At 33.3% G+C, this 20,123-nt stretch overlaps 2 protein-coding genes across 2 annotated transcripts; one reads left to right on the top strand and one right to left on the bottom strand.

Moving 5' to 3' along the window:
• The first annotated feature begins 6,599 nt into the window (after window positions 1-6,599).
• Window positions 6,600-13,138, top strand: LOC112010094 (4-hydroxybenzoate polyprenyltransferase, mitochondrial). Its single transcript, XM_024042432.2, has 10 exons — window positions 6,600-7,066; window positions 7,164-7,299; window positions 8,492-8,613; window positions 9,629-9,698; window positions 9,826-9,975; window positions 11,116-11,251; window positions 11,414-11,510; window positions 11,664-11,735; window positions 11,974-12,033; window positions 12,675-13,138. Exons 1-8 carry the CDS (start codon window positions 6,630-6,632, stop codon window positions 11,731-11,733), a joined length of 1,218 nt encoding a protein of 405 aa, XP_023898200.1. The 5' UTR covers window positions 6,600-6,629; the 3' UTR covers window positions 11,734-11,735; window positions 11,974-12,033; window positions 12,675-13,138.
• Window positions 13,139-14,272: 1,134 nt separating this feature from the next.
• LOC112010100 (protein SEEDLING PLASTID DEVELOPMENT 1) lies at window positions 14,273-19,887 on the bottom strand. Its single transcript, XM_024042443.2, has 9 exons — window positions 19,393-19,887; window positions 17,499-17,713; window positions 16,850-17,000; window positions 16,553-16,744; window positions 16,145-16,307; window positions 15,777-16,018; window positions 15,272-15,448; window positions 15,028-15,189; window positions 14,273-14,739 (listed from the first exon to the last, which is right to left on the bottom strand). Exons 1-9 carry the CDS (start codon window positions 19,858-19,860, stop codon window positions 14,437-14,439), a joined length of 2,073 nt encoding a protein of 690 aa, XP_023898211.1. The 5' UTR covers window positions 19,861-19,887; the 3' UTR covers window positions 14,273-14,436.
• Between the last annotated feature and the right edge of the window lie 236 nt (window positions 19,888-20,123).

Here is a 20,123-nt window from a genome sequence, read left to right as displayed (position 1 = left end):
TTATTAAATATATTATTATTAGTATATATTATATATGTTTTAAAATATATAATAATATTATTAGTATATATTATATATGTATATAAAATATATTATATATAAGCACTTATAGTATATAATATTATTATTAGTATATATTAAATTTACAGCTGATTTAAAAAAAATTATTAAATATATAATATATTTTAAATATATATTAAATATGGGTGGGTCGGGTCAGGTTTGGCGGGTTTGTAATTTTATGACCCACCCAACCCGACCCGCTATAAAAAAAAATTTTTGTGACCCAACCCAACCCACCGAGCCTTAAAAACCGACCCAACCCGGCGGGTCAGGTTGGGTCGAGTCGGGTCGGGTTTGGCGGGTCGGTGGGTTTTCTACACACCCTTAATTGGAATTATTGGATGAGAGGAAAGGAGATGCTTTNCTAGGTCTGGATGAGGTTCTCTTAAGGTTCCACATCTGAGGTGAGGAAGCGGCATAATTACCATGGTATTTCACATCCCATGATCCACTATTCCAGGACAAGTTCACATTTTGTGGATGACTATGCAAGGACGAGCTACACTTAAAAGTCTTATCCATTAATATTAATTTTTATTTTCTCATATTAAGGAAGTTATTAATAGTTTTGTCGTGCATCGTACAGGTTAGCGACTAATATATATATATATATATAAAACCGAAATTTTTGAAGCTCCCACAATTATCCACGTCATCATTTATTATTTTTTTTCTACCTTTTAAATTTGATTTATATGTTTTGATTTTTTTCCAACCCATTTACTCACATCAGCATTATTAAAAAAAAAAAAAAAATCTCATTTTTCCTCCCACCAAATGCACGTTACAAAACCCGATACCTCTTTAAAACCAAAAGACCTAAAACTCACCCTTTCCTTCCTCCAAAATCAAAACCCAAAACTCAGATTCTAAGAGTGAAAGTCATTGGGTAAAGAGCGATCGAGAGAAGCAAGTTCGTAAGGCAGAGAGCCATCACCCACTGTCAGGCATGCATTTTGCCATCATCAGACCGCTGCTAGTAATTATTTTGTTCTTTAAAAATTTGGACAATAAGATTTAGGTTTTGGGTTTTTCTTGAGATTTGTTTTTATTTAGCCGTTCATGGTTGGTAGTGTTGGAGAATTGGAATTAGGGGTGTGCATGGGTCGGGTTGAGGGAATTTTTTGACCTAACCCACCATGGTAGGTCAAAAAAAATTCAACCCAACCCAACCCATCACATAAGTCCAACCCAACCCACATGGGTTGGGTTGGGTCGGGTTGAACCCATGGGTTTGACAAATTTTTATTATTATTATTATTATTATTAAATATATTATTATTAGTATATATTATATATGTTTTAAAATATATAATAATATTATTAGTATATATTATATATGTATATAAAATATATTATATATAAGCACTTATAGTATATAATATTATTATTAGTATATATTAAATTTACAGCTGATTTAAAAAAAATTATTAAATATATAATATATTTTAAATATATATTAAATATGGGTGGGTCGGGTCAGGTTTGGCGGGTTTGTAATTTTATGACCCACCCAACCCGACCCGCTATAAAAAAAAATTTTTGTGACCCAACCCAACCCACCGAGCCTTAAAAACCGACCCAACCCGGCGGGTCAGGTTGGGTCGAGTCGGGTCGGGTTTGGCGGGTCGGTGGGTTTTCTACACACCCTTAATTGGAATTATTGGATGAGAGGAAAGGAGGATGCTTTAACCCCAAAAATTAAATTTTCTTTTTGTGGGTATTGCTACATATTGCTATATGACTAAAATATTTGTGTTTTTGTGGGAATTTTATTTTTGTTTTGAAGGTTGGGGTTGGTTCCTATAATTGTTTGAGATTCCTAACAGGTGTTTGATAAAATGCCTGGGAGAGCTGTACTCTCAGATGTTTGTTCTCTGTTAGTGTTGGCAATCATAGTTTTAAATACATGCATTTTTTGTTCACAGAATCTTTTAACCTCAAAATCAAACTTTTAATGCATGCATTGTACTTCTTTTAACCTCATAACCTCATAAACTGAAGTACAATCTCTTGATTAAACTTTTAAAGAATTTATTGCTTATGCAGTTTTATGTTGTAAAATCACCATAACCATGAATCACCCGAAAGTTTTGACGAATTTGCTGGTGGAATCTTTTGTTCTTGTAGATTGTTATACAGAATGTTGTGGCCCTTGTGGGAAGCAATGCCTTCACTTGTCTGCACTTTTTTTTTTGTCCCCCACCTCCCTTCTTTTAAAGAAAGATAATGATTACATCTTTTTTAGGTTGTCTTGAGTTTTCTTATTTGTATTTCTTTATTCAGATTTCTAATTCTAATTTCTTTTATGTCTTATGTGAATGATCTGATTTATTAAAAAAGAAGAGCATTTTGTGCATATTGTTGGATTATATATATATATATATATATTTTTTTTTTTTTTGCCCTTGGGAACCAATATTGTTGCGTAGTTGCTAAATGTGTGGAACATTGAGGTGCTCTTACTGACATCAGGTTTTAATAATCTTGAGGATTGCTTTTATTTGGACATAATATACTTTTTGTTTTTGTTTTGCTTGGTATTAAAGGAAAAATGATTTGGCTAGGAATGAGATCCTTCTACTAAAATGTAGATTTGAGGGAGAATGTGGTGTGTTGACTGAGACAACTTTTATGTCCCTAATAGGAACAAGATAAGTTTTGGTATTGGAACAGTTTAGTAGTGACCCGTTAGATTTTACTAATAATACAATTTTGGTCCTTTTGTCTATCGTAAATTGTATATTGATGATAGTTACTGCCTTTTCCAAGTAGCTACATTTTCCAATTTAAATGATGAAATTTGCATAGCTATTCATTTGATGAAATGATAGTTACTGATATGGGTTAAAATTTATATTGAAATTGTTTTAAATGGGACAGAGGCTCAAAGTTGAGTTTTAATTATGTTTCAATTAGGTTTTCTGTCAATTTAGGAATTTCAATTCCTATCTTTTTGTAAGAAAATATTGTGGATATGGATAGGTTTCGTAGTGAAGATAGTATTAAAGAGCCTCCCAACCCTCAAAATTTGATACCAACCCATTTCACCCAATATGATTTTCTTGACAAACATTAAGATAAGGAAGGCACATAGTTCGTTCCTCACCTAAAAAAAGATCCACATTATCGAGAGATGGACTTTTTGTTTGAACGAAGTTGCTTGCTTCAGACTCCCAGTTCTGAGAGTTGAGTTTCACTGTTATCAATAATGGTGATTTTGATACATTTGAGGTTAGTTTACATTTGGGGTAGTCTTATTTTTCTTGAAATCCCATTTGGGTTGCTTTAAATATTGTTTCTTTTATGTGTCTGATATGGTGATTTCTTATGCATGTGTTTATGAGGAAAGCTACTCTAAAAATTGAGCTATGGTGGTCTTTATTTCTTATTTAATTATTTTGAAGTTGATTCTCATATTGGTTGTCCTTAACTATCCTAAATTGTATTTGGGTAGAGCTTTGGATTATGGTCCTTTTGCCCATGGTAGGTGAAAAGCAATTTTTTTTCCCCTTAAGAAAAGAGAGAAGAAGTTGACAGAATTGCCTGTTAATGATACTTTTTGAGTTTAAAGAATAGGTTTTATTTAGTAATGGTGTTTTCACATGTTATTTGTTATATATGCAAATAACACCAATATGTTGTGGTTATCGCACTTTCTCAGATACTATAACTCTTCTTCTGTTCTCAAAGCCTCTAACTTGGGTAAGCAGCTGTTTTCTAGATACTATTTCAAGGCAAAGCAAAAGGGTTTAACATGAAGAAGGCTTTGACATCCGGTTTTAATAATCTTGAGGATTGCTTTTATCTAGACATAATATACCTTTAGTTTTTTGTTTTTGTTTTGCTTGGTATTAAAGGAAAAATGATTTGGCTAGGAATGAGATCCTTCCACTAAAATGTAGATTTGAGGGAGAATGTGGTGCGTTGACTGAGACCATGTTTTATGTCCCTAATAGGAACAAGATAAGTTTTGGTGTTGGAATAGTGTAGTAGTGACCCATTAGATTTTACTAACAATACAATTATGAACGCTAAAATACAAATATATTCATAATAGATTAATGGTGAAATATGAAGTATATATAAATCATTAAACAAACTTTTTTTTTTAAATCAATGACATAGATAACAAATACTCCAAAGCCTTGGCAGCACTTGCACACACACAAAAAGTTTTCACCTTTTATTAATTTTCATAAATGTACATGTATTTATATTCTCTTATCTCACTCTTTCCTCAAAAAGATACTTAACTATATCCACACACCTAAAACTCACTGAGAAGCTTATGTTAAAGGTAAAAATGATTTAATTCCTTAGCTAAATTTAGCTGAACTTTTTTACAAAACCGACAAATCTAATACCGACCCATTTCACCCAATATGGTTTTCTTGATAAACGTCAAGAAGGAAGGCACATAGTTCGTTCCTTGCCTAAAAAAAAAGTCCACATTATTGAGAGATGTACTTTTTTTCTGAATGAAGTTGCTTGCTTTAGACTCCCAGTTCTGAGAGTTGAGTTTCATTGTTATCAACAATGGTGATTTTGATACATTTGAGGTTAGTTTACATTTGGGGTAGTCTTATTTTCCTTGAAATCCCATTTGGGTTGCTTTAAATGTTGTTTCTTTATGTGTCTGATATGGTGATTTCTTATGCATGTGTCTATGAGGAAAGCTACTTTAAAAATTGAGCTATGGTGGTCTTTATTTCTTATTTAATTATTTTGAAGTTGATTCTCATATTGGTTGTCCTTAACTATCCTAAATTGTTTTTGGGTAGAGCTTTGGATTATGGTCCTTTTGCCTATGGTAGGTGAAAAGCAATTTTTTTTTTCCCTTAAGAAAAAAGAGAAGAAGTTGACAGAATTGCCTGTTAATGATACTTTCTGAGTTTAAAGAACAGGTTTTGTTTACTAATGTTGTTTTCACATTTCGTTATCTATTATATATGAAAATAACACCAATATGTTGTGGTTATCGCACTTTCTTAGATACTATAACTCTTCTTCTATTCTCAAAGCCCCTAACTTGGGTAAAACAGCTGTTTTCTAGGAACTATTTCAAGGCAAAGCAAAAGGTTTTGACATGGATAAGGCTTTATGGAAAAGTCTATTCATGAATTTGAAAAAGCAATATCTATGGTATCTTAGCACAAGAGATGTGGTTGGGAATGTGAGCAAGCAAAGAAGATTTATAAAACTCAGTGTTTTATGTTGAATAAATATATGATGTACTCTTCTATATAATGCAGATTTGTTGTATTATGTTCTTTCTCTACTCTTTTTGAGTCATAGCAAAAAAATTTGACACTGGTAACTATATTCTATTTATTTATTATGAAAATAAGATTGCAATCATTATTACAATTTGTTTATTTGTTTATTCACAGTATATATGTAACTATGAAAATAACTTCATTGCCAATGGACCTATGGTAGTGGTATTAATCTTTTTGGCATGTATGTATTTTTATGGAGACGATATACAAGATTTCTTTATCCCTTGTTTGTTTTTATAATTTTTTATTGGGAACAAGCACATTGTGTACTAGGTTTGACAATGTTTAATATTTGAATTAGTGAAGATTTTATGTTATGCTTGGGTTTTCTCCATTTAGTTATATTATTTGATTAGTAAGTCTTGAGACATTTTGATTTAGTGCAGCAAATGATAATTGCAATATTATTTATTTTTTTTCCTTTTAAAGAATTTCATGCATTGCACGAATTAGCAATTAATTATAATAAATACTCTTTAAGTGTCTGAGCACACGTGTCCTTGTGTGCATGCTCAGCCGCTAGTATTTTTACTGAGCTCCTATTCGTATTCGTGTATAATTACCGTTACAAAGGTTTAAAATAACTTACCAAACACCCTCTATGTTTTCCAAACAAGCTCCACCTGTTGAAATCCACTGATATAACTGGGGGAATGGGCAAAATAATCATGGGTAAGAGGGGTATTTGGTTAGTTAGACAACGCGTGAAACTATAAAGGAAACTAGGCATCTCGAGTTTTAGAAAATTGAAATCCATTTACATAAATCTCGAGTTTTACAAACTCGAGTTCCCTGCAAAAAAAATTATAGTTTTATTGCCCCTATAGTGGCGTTTTTAAGTCTTATAGTGACGTTTTAAAGCCCTATAGCGGCGTTTTTCTGCAAAATTTTTTCGTAAGTGCTCAATACCAGGTTCAGTGAGCCCTATAGTGGCATTTTTATGCCATATACTGACGTTTTAAAGCCCTATAGTGGCGTTTTTCTGCTAAATTTTTTTTTACTCCATTTTTAAGCCCTATAGTGACGTTTTTAAGCTCTATAGGGGCGTTTTCTGAACTCGAGTTTTTAAAACTCGATTTTCACTTGGATTTTTTTTACCAATCAAACCTCAAAAACTTGATTTTTATCTTGGAACTCGAGTTTTAGACACTCGAGATGCTAGTTTTCAAAATTCTTTTACAACGTGACAACTAACTAAATTTTTTAATATTTATTGTTATTTAAGAAAAAAAATTCGATATAACTTATATCATATAAGTTTGGGAGTGATGCAGAGGAACAAAAATGGCGCGGTATTTGGCGGGCGGAGCATTGCGTATGCGTAGGCTTCAGAAATCCTCTCTTTCTTCTTCTTCCTTCTATCTCGCTCGCTCCATCTTCAATCCCCAATCTTCTCCTCCTTCTCCTCCTCCTCCTACTACTACTACTACTACTACCTTTTACCAAATCCCAATCCCTAACCCTAATTATTCCAACACCTTCACTACCACCTCTGAAATTTTCAAATTCGGTTGCGATTATCGATCCTTTGCCCACATTTCAACAAGCAGCGTCGATGAAAAGAACAATGATGATGATGATGATGATGGTGATCGATCCAAGGCGGTGGTGTCTACTTCTTGGATTGACTTGTATTTGCCGAAACATGTTCAACCTTATGCTCGTCTCGCTCGCCTCGATAAGCCCATCGGGACTTGGCTCCTTGCTTGGCCTTGTATGTGGTGAGTAACAAAAAAAAAAAAAAAAATGCTTGATTGCTTTCAATTCAATGAATTGGATAAATATGCATTCGTTTCATGTGTAATTGGTTCGGTTCAGGTCGATTAGCTTGGCGGCAATTCCGGGACATTTGCCTGATTTTAAGATGATTTTGCTGTTTGGTTGTGGATCTTTGCTTCTCAGGGGTGCTGGATGTACCGTAAATGACCTCATCGATCGCGACATTGATACAAAGGTAGTATCATATGATGCAATTTTTTTCATTTTATGTTTGTGGTGGTTGGTTCTGAGCTTGAGCTTTAAGTATTGTCATTTTGTAAGCACATGTACAAGTAATGTAGAGAAAACCCACATAACATATAGACCAAAGAGAGAGCAATAGAGATCAAAAAAATCATCAGGGCTAGATAGCTATCGAAATGACTGAAATACATAGGCACACTTTTATTATATGAAAGCTCTAATTAGAATTAAATTTAGCCTTTTGGGGAATAAAAATTCCAGTCATCCAAAACAACACAACTGGAAGAGGGTTTCTTGGCATGAGATAGAGTGAATTCTTTCACCATTGGATGGCTTCCAGATGGTATCAATGGGTTCTTGGCATGAGAGTAAGTTTAACGGAGGGTTAAATGATCTTTTGAACTTGATCTTCGTTTTACTAATTAATTTATAATTTTAATTTGTATGCATTCTATAGTCAGTAGTTGGCCTATGTTCATGTACCATTGATGCTACTTGATGTATATGGTATGCCATAGCACTCAATTTCGTGAATCAACAAATATTTTCTCTAGGATAACTAGATCTTTAGGATGCCTTTGACTATGTTATCAATGGTTTTAACATCAATGACCTACCTTAAAATTTTTTAATACTTACCTAGTCGAAGTACTTGAGATCTATTTAACGTTGGAGTACTTGTAGAACTTGTGCTCTTTAATTACTTATTTATTTTTTTGTGCACGTGATTCAGTGCCTTGAAAATTCAAACCGCATGATTGGATTTTAGAAAAATATTAGGTTTTGACATTTTATTTTAGGGTCCAGTTAATGGGTGTCCTAAGGAAATTTGTTAATAGACCATTTTAGGAGAATTTTGAAACTTTTATGGGAAACATAAAAAGTTATTAAAAATTAAAAAAAATCAATTACTTTTTTTTTTCCCATTAAAAGTTTCTAACCTAAATCAATGCACCTAGAGCATTTGTTAAATTTTCCGTTTATTTTATAGTTCTCTAGTCCTTGTTAATTTCATTTAGTTGTAAAGTTAAATTGCAGCATCAGAGTCTCCCATCCATACAACTGTTCTTTATCTTTATATGATTGATAACAAAATGAAACCTAAGGATATTTTGATCTGAATCTTGATAGATCATTCTTCCTTCAACTAGAGCATTTTTATAAAAGAACTCTCTGTAATGCAGGTGGAACGTACAAAGTTGCGACCAGTTGCAAGTGGTCTTTTGTCACCATTTCAAGGGCTTTGTTTTCTTGGGTTTCAGTTGCTTTTGGGTCTTGGGATTCTCCTTCAATTGAATGATTATAGGTTAGTGTTGTTTTAATCTGCCTTACTTGAGTTACTCTGATGAATCACCAACTTTTGCAACATTTGTGACTATTTTGTTTTCTGAATTGAGAGCTATCAAGTCATCATTTGAGCAGGATCCCACAAAAACAATCAGTGGGATTTGTTGCTTCATTTCAACAAATGGTCCTAAAAATGAATTTATATTTTAACCTTTTAGACTTATTTCTGTAGAGCGACAATTGATAGCATGGTTAGGCAAGTCAAATTCAAAAGTTAGAACAAGATTTAACTTGGTTTACTAAGCATGTACAACCTGCCTTGCAAACTTTTAGCTTGCTTGCATGTAAATACTTTCTTTTTTGTTTTGATAATGCATGTAAATACAATTTGATCTACGACATTAAATTTCTATTTCAACAATCTAATGTAGTTTTCTGACCATGTGAGCCATTAGTGTTCACCACCATATGGGAGATAGGTTTGCACTACTAGAATTATACTTTGTTTTGGTAAGTTATAAATTTATTCAAAAGAGGAGATTGTTCAAATATATTGTGTGTGTACCAAACCACTCCCAAAAATTTACAATCTCAGATTCAATAAATCTAAGAATTCTAAAACAGAACATAGTTGAATGCACACTCCACAGTGTGTTCAATGGTGAACTATCAAATTCCAGAAAAAGGGTGTTCTCATTGCATTTTGTGAAGGAAGAGAGCATTGATGCAATTTTAAAGCTTAAGCACTTTGTGAAATAAATCAAAATCATTGCAATGATAATTTTCTCTGACCATGGATTTGGGTGGAAGCTAGCAATGAGTTTATCAGCTTTATAAACTGAATGATTTCAAGTTTGTTTTCAAGGTCTTGATTCTACTATTTTACTCTCTTTGTGAAACCTAGTTAAACAATGCTGCAAAGGGACAACAGTTTTATTGTGTAATTTGTGAATTTTCTTCTTGTTCTCATTTTTCTTTTGCAAATTTTCTTTGTAAATCTAATCAAATTAATGTGGCTCATCTATTTCTACCAGCCGCATTTTGGGGGCTTCATCCTTGTTGCTAGTATTCTCCTATCCTCTTATGAAGAGGTTTACATTTTGGGTAATGATGTTTACATGTCTGTTTCTGCTAACATATGCAAGTATAACTTTGTTTCTTTCTTTCATTTGATGATCAATTTCATGAAGTTTAACTAATATTCTGATTAAGTACAACTTTGTCACTGCAGCCTCAAGCCTATCTAGGTTTGACCTTTAACTGGGGTGCTCTGTTAGGCTGGGCTGCGGTTAAAGGAAGTCTGGATCCAGCTATAGTGCTCCCATTGTACATTTCTGGAGTATTTTGGACTCTTGTGTATGATACGATATATGCACATCAGGTACTATTATATATCTTTTTGAGGTTGTAATCTCATTTCCTTTTGCCTCATTCTCTCCAATTGCTCCATGTAAGTGTATTGACTTGTAGGAGCCATTTAGAACAAGATTTCTTAGGACAAAGTCTTTTCTCATGGTTTTTGTCAGTTGTAGTTTATTTTACTTTATGTTTTGCTCTTTTCTTTGACAGATAAATTGGTATCTTGGTGTTCCCTTAATCTCATCTAGGCTGAAGAAAGTGGACTATTTTAATTTGCATATTTGCATAAGAGCCATTATTATTTTGATTTCATCTAGCATTCAGCACTTCCATATTTTTTATTATTATGAAGTAGAAAGTTTTTATGTATTGTTTTAAGGGGGTTCCATTGTTAGTTTTTGGTTAATGCATATGCACCTTTTTTGTTGCTCTGGTTGTATCTACTATACATCCTCAGCTAATAATACTTTTAGTAATATAACCTTTAAACATTAAAAAGAGAAAGGCATTGAAAAAACTAGATTCTTTTTTTTTTTAGTTTTGAAAAAACTTGTTTGAATTATAAATTTTTGGTTAAATAACGAATTTGGTCCTCCCAACTATAGGGTAAGGTTCAATTTGATCCCTCAACCATTGATTGTTTCAAATTAGTCTCTCAGCTATTAATTGTGCCAATTTAATCCTCAAACTTTCAAACCTAAGTCAATTTCATCCTTGATTTTATTATCCTTTAAAATTTTAATGAATATAGTTAACGTGAAAAATGGAGCACAAGTTAAAAGGTTATTATAGAAAGTGTAAAAATTTTGAACTCGAATCAATTTCAACTATTATTTCATTAAAATTTAAACAGATAGGAGATCCAAGGATGAAATTGACTTGATTCTGAAAGTTGAGGGACTAAATTCAAAGAATTAATAGTTGAGGGACCAAATTTCTCTTTACCCAATAGTTGGAGGACCAAATTAATTATTAAATCTAAATTTTTTATTCATTGTTTTTTATCTTATGGTGTAGTTTATTGGTAAGAAGAAACTTAATCTGTTGTGTCTTTCTTGATCAGAAATAATTATAATTTAAGGGTTTGTGGTTTCCAAGATCTGCTGGGTTGAGTAATAGCAATTCTCCTTGCTAATAAATAATGCTGTTAACATGCATTCAGGATAAAGAAGATGATTTGAAAGTGGGTGTTAAATCTACAGCTTTGAGATTTGGGGATTCGACTAAGGAGTGGATTAATGGGTTTGGAATAGCATCCATCAGTAGTCTTGCCCTCTGTGGATATAATGCTGGGATTGGTAAGTGCTCTATTTTCTGTACCTGCAACTCTGTGTTAACAATTGGGCTTATAATGGATTTAATTTTGGGATTGGTATTTCTATTTTTCTGTATTTGCAATTTCCTCTTAAATGTACTGGGCTTATAGTGTTTTCTATTTTGGGGAAAAATTTGTGGAGCAGGGTGGCCATATTATGCATTTCTGGCAGCTGCATCTGGACAATTAGCTTGGCAGATATGGACGGTTGACCTATCATCACGTGCTGATTGCAATAGGAAGTGCGTAATTTTATTTTAAGACAATTTACTTATAAAAATAATTAATAATGAGTCTCAATTTAGTTTGTTTTAAGAAGTTCTCTTTCTTCTTTGTTGATCTTTGACCACTACCAGCCCATCTTTTTTTATCGAATTGTCTTTGCTTGTTTTCAGATTTGTTTCCAACAAGTGGTTTGGTGCTATTATTTTCAGTGGGATCTTATTTGGAAGAATTTCATCATAGTGGTATGGTTACCTTTTCTATAAAAGATGATACCTGATATAAACTTAAAATCTAGGTCTTCCTTGCTTATGTCACCTTGATTACATGATGATTCCATTGATAAATATCCCATTTGGGCACTTGTGCATGCATCTCTGGTTTTTTTTTTTTTTTTTGCCTCATCCTGCATAAAACAGCTTGGATGTTTGAATATGTTAAATTTCAAATGATTCACAGGGACACTGTGTATTGGATTTGCAGGGAATGAAGGCTTCCAAATTGAATAAATGGTTGAACACTTTAAGTTCATTTAAAACAATAGTAAGCTGCCCTCTCTCTCTGTCTGTCTCTCTCTCTCTCTCTCTCTCTCTCTCTCTCTCTCTCTCCAAGATATGAATATACACTGAATTGATAGACCTGAATGGGTGTTCGTGGGTCAGTTCAGGTTGGTCGCATATTGACCCACTACAGACCGACGGGTATGGTGAAACCACCCACCCAATGGGATCATTGGGTTGGGTTGTATGTTAGAAAAAACCAATCTTGATTCTTGTTTGGATGGTGTTCAGAATTATCTTCCATTGAGATGCATGGTTTAGGTGGACTTTTTAGTACAAAATTAATTGAGGTTTAAACCAGACTGGATGGTTCAACTGGGAACTAGGCCCTAAACCGGTCTGGTAAAAACCAGGAACTGATCCCTTTTCAGGTTCTTTTACCATTCTTGTATTTTAAAACCATGGTTTTTTTGTTTTTTTGTTTTTTTGGGATGAGATTTCAAAGTAGTCAGTTTACAAGAAATTCGAAAATTTTAAACATTTTTTAATATTTGGACCACTTAGCTATGTCAAAGATGGAAGACAGTGCTGCAACGTACCTTCTGTTAGTACAAGTGATTGGCTCTGAGTCCATTATATTTCAGATTCATTATTGATTATTATTTTTATTTTTATTTGAATCAGCTGTGGGCTGCTTTTTCAGACATTTGGTGTTGATGATAAATGGTTGGGGGATGGATCTTTGGGAAAGTTTGGCGGAAAATTGAGAGAGAGAAGAGGAGGAGTGGTATGTTTGTAAAGCCCAATTGCTTTTAATTAGAAATCGGGGGAGATTCTAAAGTGGACCTTTTAAAAGTCCAGCTTTGGAAATTTTGTGGTCATTGTAAAATTATATTTTAGAGAGTCGTATGGAATCTATGGATACTGTTGTAAGATTCATTTCTTTTCCCTTTTTTTTTTTTTTTTTTTTAATTTTTATTTAATATCTTTTAGAGAGCTGTATGTGTACTGCTGTAAGATTCATTTTTATGGATGCTGTATTTGTTTTTTGTCTTTTGTTTTTTGTTTTTTTAAGAGAGCTGTATGGATACTGATGTAAGATTCATTTTATGAAGAAATGTAGATGGGATGAAAATGGTATACTTTAACATTATTTTTTCTAATATATGGTTAAAAGTAATGTTGCTTGCCTTTAGGAGAGTTATCCCAATACAACAAGCCGGAATTTAAAAAAGTGCATACGTTTAGAATGTATCACTTTGACTATAAAAAAAATAAAAAGAATATCACGAATGCAGTAGAAGTTGTCAAGGGCACACAATTATGTGAGGCACATTTGGTAGTCATCTCTTTTCTTCAAAGGTCACATTCCAATAAATTGCAGAAATTTGATCACCAGATTGAAGATTGTGGACTTGCAATACTAGAGCCGACTCTATTTTTCTGGTGCAAGAAATTAATGTGGAAATGCAATTAACCGGTATTCGAGTTTAGATTTCCATAATAAATGTGTCCATCTATTTGTTGGTTATGGGTATAAATACGGTTCATTGGATGGTGATTAGATTGATGACATCTAAAGGTTCCTTTTGGAGATTATATGATCAAATAACATTTTCCTAGCTTTGCATATTCTAGATTCTAGTCTCTGCCTAACATGTTTGAGTTGAAAATTTCTATCATCCAGTTCCAAAGTCTGGAAAATCATTCCCCCTCTTTTTGTTAGGGGAAGTGACCCAAATCTAATATTGTTTTAATACAGCTTAAATAGTCCCATTCATTATAAATGTATTTTTATGAAAAATTTCACCTCTATACATTATGAAGATTCAGAAAGTTAGTTATTGTCTTTTTGACTTCTAAAAATATCCCTAATTTAATTAACTCATTCTTAAAATAAAAAATGAGGTTAAAACTATAAATTGACAAAAATTAAAAAACAAAAACTCTACTCATGTCTATAAAACTACCCCATGTTCTATAAAACTTCCCACTACCCCATCTTCACAACCAAAACTACCACATGTTCCTAAAAAAAAAATCTAAAAAAAATAGCCACGTACGAAACGCGTGTGATGAGGCTAATATGTTTTAATAGTTTGTCTTATTCTGATAATTATATGTTGTTTTGTCATTTTTTCTCTTTTACATCTTATTTTTTAACATATATAAAGTGGAGCAGTATTTATTCCTCTTCCTTGGAAAAAAGGGTAAAGGAAAGATATGCTTATGAATCACCCATTTCACTGGGTCAAAAAAAGAAAGAAAGAAAGGCACAAAGCAGGGTAAAAAGCGCATTTCATATTTGGGAAATGAATACAAATTGCATTACATATTTGACAGTTAAATAATTACATGGTATGAGATACATAATTTACATGTATACGTGAAATGACACAGTAGTCAACCAATGATTGAATGTGCTACAATTGGAGACATGGTCATATTATTCGGGCAAAAGGGGCAGCCTAGTAACACCTGTACCTCTGCCACTGCGAGTTAATGGTGTAGAATCTGCTTCTTTTCGAAAACTTGAATGAGATTTAGAGGATTTGGGTAAATTTTTCTTGCTTAACCTTTGAGGGAGAATCTGCAGCCTTGGATTAAGCTCGGTACCTGAGTTCTCAGCAGCCAACTGATAGCTTTCCACAAGCTCAAGCTGCCGGGCAATAATTTCAGAGCATCTAGGAAGAAGCTCCACTGGTTCTCCACCAGGAATCACAATATACTCAATTGCATGTCGAACCTCCTGTCAGAAAAGAATGAGAGAGTACTAACAATTAAACATTTGCAAGCAATTACAATTTACACATGGAAAGATTACTTAAAAAGTTAAAAGTGGAATTGTTGTTTTTAGTGACCGTGTAAGTGAAGAGTGTATCTCATGTATTGGATATATACATCTTCACTCTAAGATGATGTATTTTGACCAACAAACAGTTACTCCATTAAGACTTTAAAAGGATCAGCTAAATTGAAACGTTTCTGAACAGATGAAAACCGAAATGGAAAATATGCAATGAGAAAGGATTTGCACCTCCAATGCATCAATCTCTTCTAGGGATGGTTTTCTTTTTGGGGCATCATCTTCAATTTCAATGTCAATCAAATTATTGAATGGTTGCTTTGATACTGAGGAAAATGATTCCATTTCAAAGATCATGCGAACTGCCTTGACCATTTGTGCCATGGTATTTGACTGCAACAACAAATGTTAAATTATCTGCTAGGTGGAACTTTAATCTAATTTATTTGCAAAATAGATAAAGCAAAAGAGTTACCTTGATAACAAATACAGGCAACTGATGGAATTTTGCCATATCCCGGATCCATGGGTTCTGCTTCATTTCAGAACTGGATGCCAAAATTGCATCTGCGGTTCCAATGTCATCAGTTACATCTATTTCATCCTCAAGCCCCATTACTGTTGCTACTTGTAGAAGATCAGCATCAAGGATCTGAAGACATCCATACCAACCAAAAATAAAATGAGAAGTTTCATAACAAGTCTTCTGCCTCAGATAGTTTTTCAAGTATAAAAAATTAGGCAGCTTCAAAATGGCTTTATGATATCATAAGTCCCAAATGATATCAAACATTTTTACTAAGCACAGGCAGCTTCTGAAACAAGGAATAAACCAATAACTTCTAAATTGGGAATTATTTTTACAACAATCTCGTCTTCAATGAATGTAGATTCAATATTCCTCCATGTATTATTGACTGAAATTTATAGTGGGAGAACCAGGAGAAAAATGAATGCAGATGTAAACTTGAGGAATTTACCTTGTCAGTATAGACACACACTGGTGAGCTCCGCTTCTTCACATATATACTAGTGCTCTGTTTTTTAGACCAACTGGGTGGATGACCTACTTCTTCCTCATCAGACTCTATGTCAGAACTTACATCTTTGCCATCATTCATATTTGATTCTTCTATATGGCTCTTTTCAGGTAACAGAGTAAACTTCAGAGAATCATTATCATCAGCATCCATGTGACGGATTTCGAAGAGAGGAGATTTTCCTATCACCCAAAAAAAATTCAACTTCAGATTAACTGTTGGCCTAAAAACTTCAACCCTCATACAAGTATGTGAACATTATATTACACAAGAATCAATTCAAATATTCCATAGAAAAAGCACAATACCTGCTAAGATGGCATCTACTGTGGCATCCAATCTGTGATGAACACGACACTCAGTTTTAGATATCATCTCAACAGCACATGTAAATGTTGGAGGCCCCTTCCTTTCAAGAATTGTCTTCTGCACTTTCCTCTTCCTCGCTTCCTCATCTCCAAGAGTTACACTCTGTGTTTAGATGAAGAACTAGTTTTGATCAATCAAAATTCCTTACTCAGCAAGGCTTAAAGTTGGTAAGATTCCCACACAAAGTAAATTGTGGCGGAAATTTCTAATTTTATGGATTCCCATTCGGATATGATACCACAGTCTGGATCAACTTGCACTTTATGAGATTAACAGACGGGTTAATCTTACTAATTATAAATCCATATGAATGAATGTAGATTAAAACAAAAGGAATCACTTTGCACCTCTATGCCACCAACAAGGATCTGCAGAGAGGGGTTTTTTATTATGTTGTCTATAGTCATTCCATGTGCAGTTCCAACTAGTTGGACTCCTCTTTGAGCAATAGTACTGGCTGCCAGTGCTTCAAGCTCATTTCCAATTTCATCAATTATAATGGTTTGAGGCATATGATTTTCAACTGCTTCAATCATAACCTGCATAGAAGTCAACCAGGAAAATAACATCACTGAAAATGAGAACTTGTCAAAGCTATACCATTTGGAAAACACACAAACCATACGATTGAGTTCAAAGCTTACATTATGCTGCATATGAACATTAGGAACTTGCATCCTTCTTGCACGACCTATTCCTGCATGAGGAACATCTCCGTCACCTCCAATCTCATTAGATGTGTCCACAATAACAACACGCTTCCTGTGTTCATCTGCCAACATTCTAGCAGTTTCTCTGCACAAGCAAAGTGTCTTCAGATATTAAACAAGTGTATTCTTGATGCTTGTAGCCACAATAAAAGAAACGTGATAGAATAAAGCGTCAATTTCAAATGCTCATTAAAGTTTGAATTCATCCTTTTTGTGTTCTTTTTACAATGGAAGAACTTGGACACTATATAGTAGAGATCATTATCATGAAAAAGTATGCACCAACTAATTATAATAGGATATGAAGAAACACAATGATGGCAAGCCAATGGCGGGAAATTATTCTTCGAAAGTATTAAAAAGAACAAAATGTAAACAAAAAAAAACAAAAAAAAAAGAAGCACTGTAGTTGACAACAAGTATAAACATGGACAGGATATAGAGTGCATTGTTGGTGAGGATGAAAAATGGATCAACCGAAATTGCACACAAAAAGTTTGACATTAAAAATCAATTCTTTAAACGGTTACCAAAATGATCATCAACTCAATAGCTTCATTTTACCCATCAGAAATGTATGTACCTGATCAAGGTTGTCTTGCCGACCCCGGGAGGCCCTATGATTAAGATGGAACCTCCGCCCTCAACCAAGTCACGTATTATCCCGGCACTTCCGGACACAGCTCGACCAACCCGGCAAGTGAGGCCAATGATTTGCATTTTCCGATTCCGAATAGCACTTATACGATGTAAAGAATTATTAATACCCGAACGGTTGTCATCCGAAAAATCACCAACCTAACAGAATCAAGTAACTTTACATTAAACTCTCCAAACATCCACCTCTCTACAAATATCCTAACTAATAAACCATACTCATGTAATCCAAATAATATTTTATTATAAGAAGTTATTCATCAATAATCAGTACAGCCAATCACACAAGGAAAATGCCAAAATTACTATCAATTTTATTATATAAAAAAACCTATAATCTGACATGTCAAAGGACATAATTAATGTCACATCAATAAAATAAGGAAAAAGTTAACGGATGCTTATTGGTTTAAGAAATATTTTTAGAAATTTAATAACGTTTTTTATATTCTTCGTGAAAGTGGTATAAAAACTTTCCTAGTCCATTAGCAAATGTCTTAATAGCACATGTTAACCGGACACATAAAATAAATAAAAAATCTTTTAATTACCACTTTTCTAGATTTGTTTTTAAAAGTTGACACATCACATTAATGTAATGTCATAAAAGTTGTAAGGATTCAGATCTTCTAAATTTCTTAAAATACTCTATCAATAGATTTCCTTAAATCTTAACAACTCTTTTATGATTTAAAGATTTAGATTCTGCCATGTCAACATTCTACTAACAATATTCTTAAAATAATAAAATAATGTTGCAAATAAAATAAATAAGATTATTGTTAGTAAAATACTGACATAGCAAAATTTAGACCATTAAATCATTAAAAAACTATTAAGATTTAAGGACATCTATTTGGTAAAGTACCCTAAGAAATCTAGAAGATCTAAATCCATATATAACATAAGTTTCTCCCCTCCAAAAATAATAAATATAACATAAAAAGTGCTCCAAGTATAGTATTAGGAGTAATGCAACAGTCACAAACTATTTTACAACTATTGATATGACAAAGTCTTATTAGTTTTAATAAGAGTCACACTAACGTCATATTTATATTTACTAATAATTATTTGAAAATTACTAAAACCACATCAGCAACAGTTTGTAAAAATATTGTGAAATAGTTTGTGTCTATAGCATTATGGGCAAAGTTTGGCTATATAATTGGTTGTAATTTAAGGCTACAAACTTACTAAATAAAATAAATATTACTATATATTTTAAAAATATAACTCTTGAATTATATGTTATTTACACTCTTAATACACATGTCAAATTTTGTGTCAATCAGATATTATTTATTATATGATTTATAAGCTTATATTTTATGCATATCTTTAAATTATAAAAACTTGTAATTTTAAAAAAATTATTGATGATATAGTTATTGATCTTTAATATTTTTGAAATTTTGCAAGGAGGATATAAGAAGAAAATGTAATCTAATTGTGAATTTATCAAAATTCACATTCGCTAAAAAGATATTAAGTAAAGTTGTAGCCTAAAATTAAAACTAATTTTGTAGTTAAACTTTGTCCTTCAATTAATATTAGTAGCTAAGTCACCATCTCTTTAAAAAAAAATTATTACGTATTCCTATAAATGTATAATTTATTTTCTCACACCATTTCAAGACAACTATTCATGTGAGGAGGAAGGACGGGGAGTACGTCTAAAAGTCTAAAATGCAGAAGCACTTAATGAAACACGTTACAAATGAAGCAGTTTTATTGCCATGCAAGAATTCCAGTGAACTCCATTCTCCAATAGCAATGAAACAATTCAACAATGGAAATGACCATATGACATTGATCACCTTAGATATCGCGTGCTTTAAATCTTCATGCTTCACAGGTTGCTCCGAGATGACCCAATCACCCGAAGGAAACCTCGCAAGAGGCTGCCTTCCCAAATCCATAACAACCTCAATAAGCTCCCCAATCTCCTCGTGCTGAAACAGCTCCCTCATCCTCAGAGGCAGCAACTCGAGAAACAGCTCGAGCTCCGACGATCGCGACGTCGAGGCCGAATTCGGCGAAGTCGACGGTGACCCATTTCCGGGAAAGAAACGATCGGACGGTCTACGGATCTCCGGGGCCGCCGATCTCGACGACGAAGCGATTCCGATACGCGCGCGACGTGTTCGACGAAATGACGAAGAGAGAGCGGAGATGAAGTTTGAGGAGTTCTTGAGGTACGTGAGAGTCGAAGTTGGGATTTGGTTTGCTGAGTGCCATGATGTGTGCAGATCAATCAGCACCAAATGTGAATTCAAAGCTCTCATTCCTTTAAAAAAAATTTGTGTAATTGTTTTTTTTTTTTCTTTTCTTTTTCTGGTTAGTTTGGATTGAACTGTTGGGCAATATAATATAATAAAGGAAGAAGGAACAGTTCAGAGAATTTGGATGAAGAGAAGATTCGAAAGGATCTCCTCTGGGATTGGAGGGAAGGTGGGGGCCAATAGAGAGAGGGAAGACAAGTTAGCCAACAGTTTAGTTTGGGCAATAAATGGTTGACCGTTGAAGTTGAAGTGTTGAAGCTAAGGAG

Source organism: Quercus suber, unplaced genomic scaffold, assembly GCF_002906115.3.
Source record: "Quercus suber isolate HL8 unplaced genomic scaffold, Cork oak 2.0 scaffold_43, whole genome shotgun sequence".
Classification (NCBI taxonomy): Eukaryota; Viridiplantae; Streptophyta; class Magnoliopsida; order Fagales; family Fagaceae; genus Quercus; species Quercus suber.
This window is presented reverse-complemented; position numbering and strand designations above follow the sequence as displayed.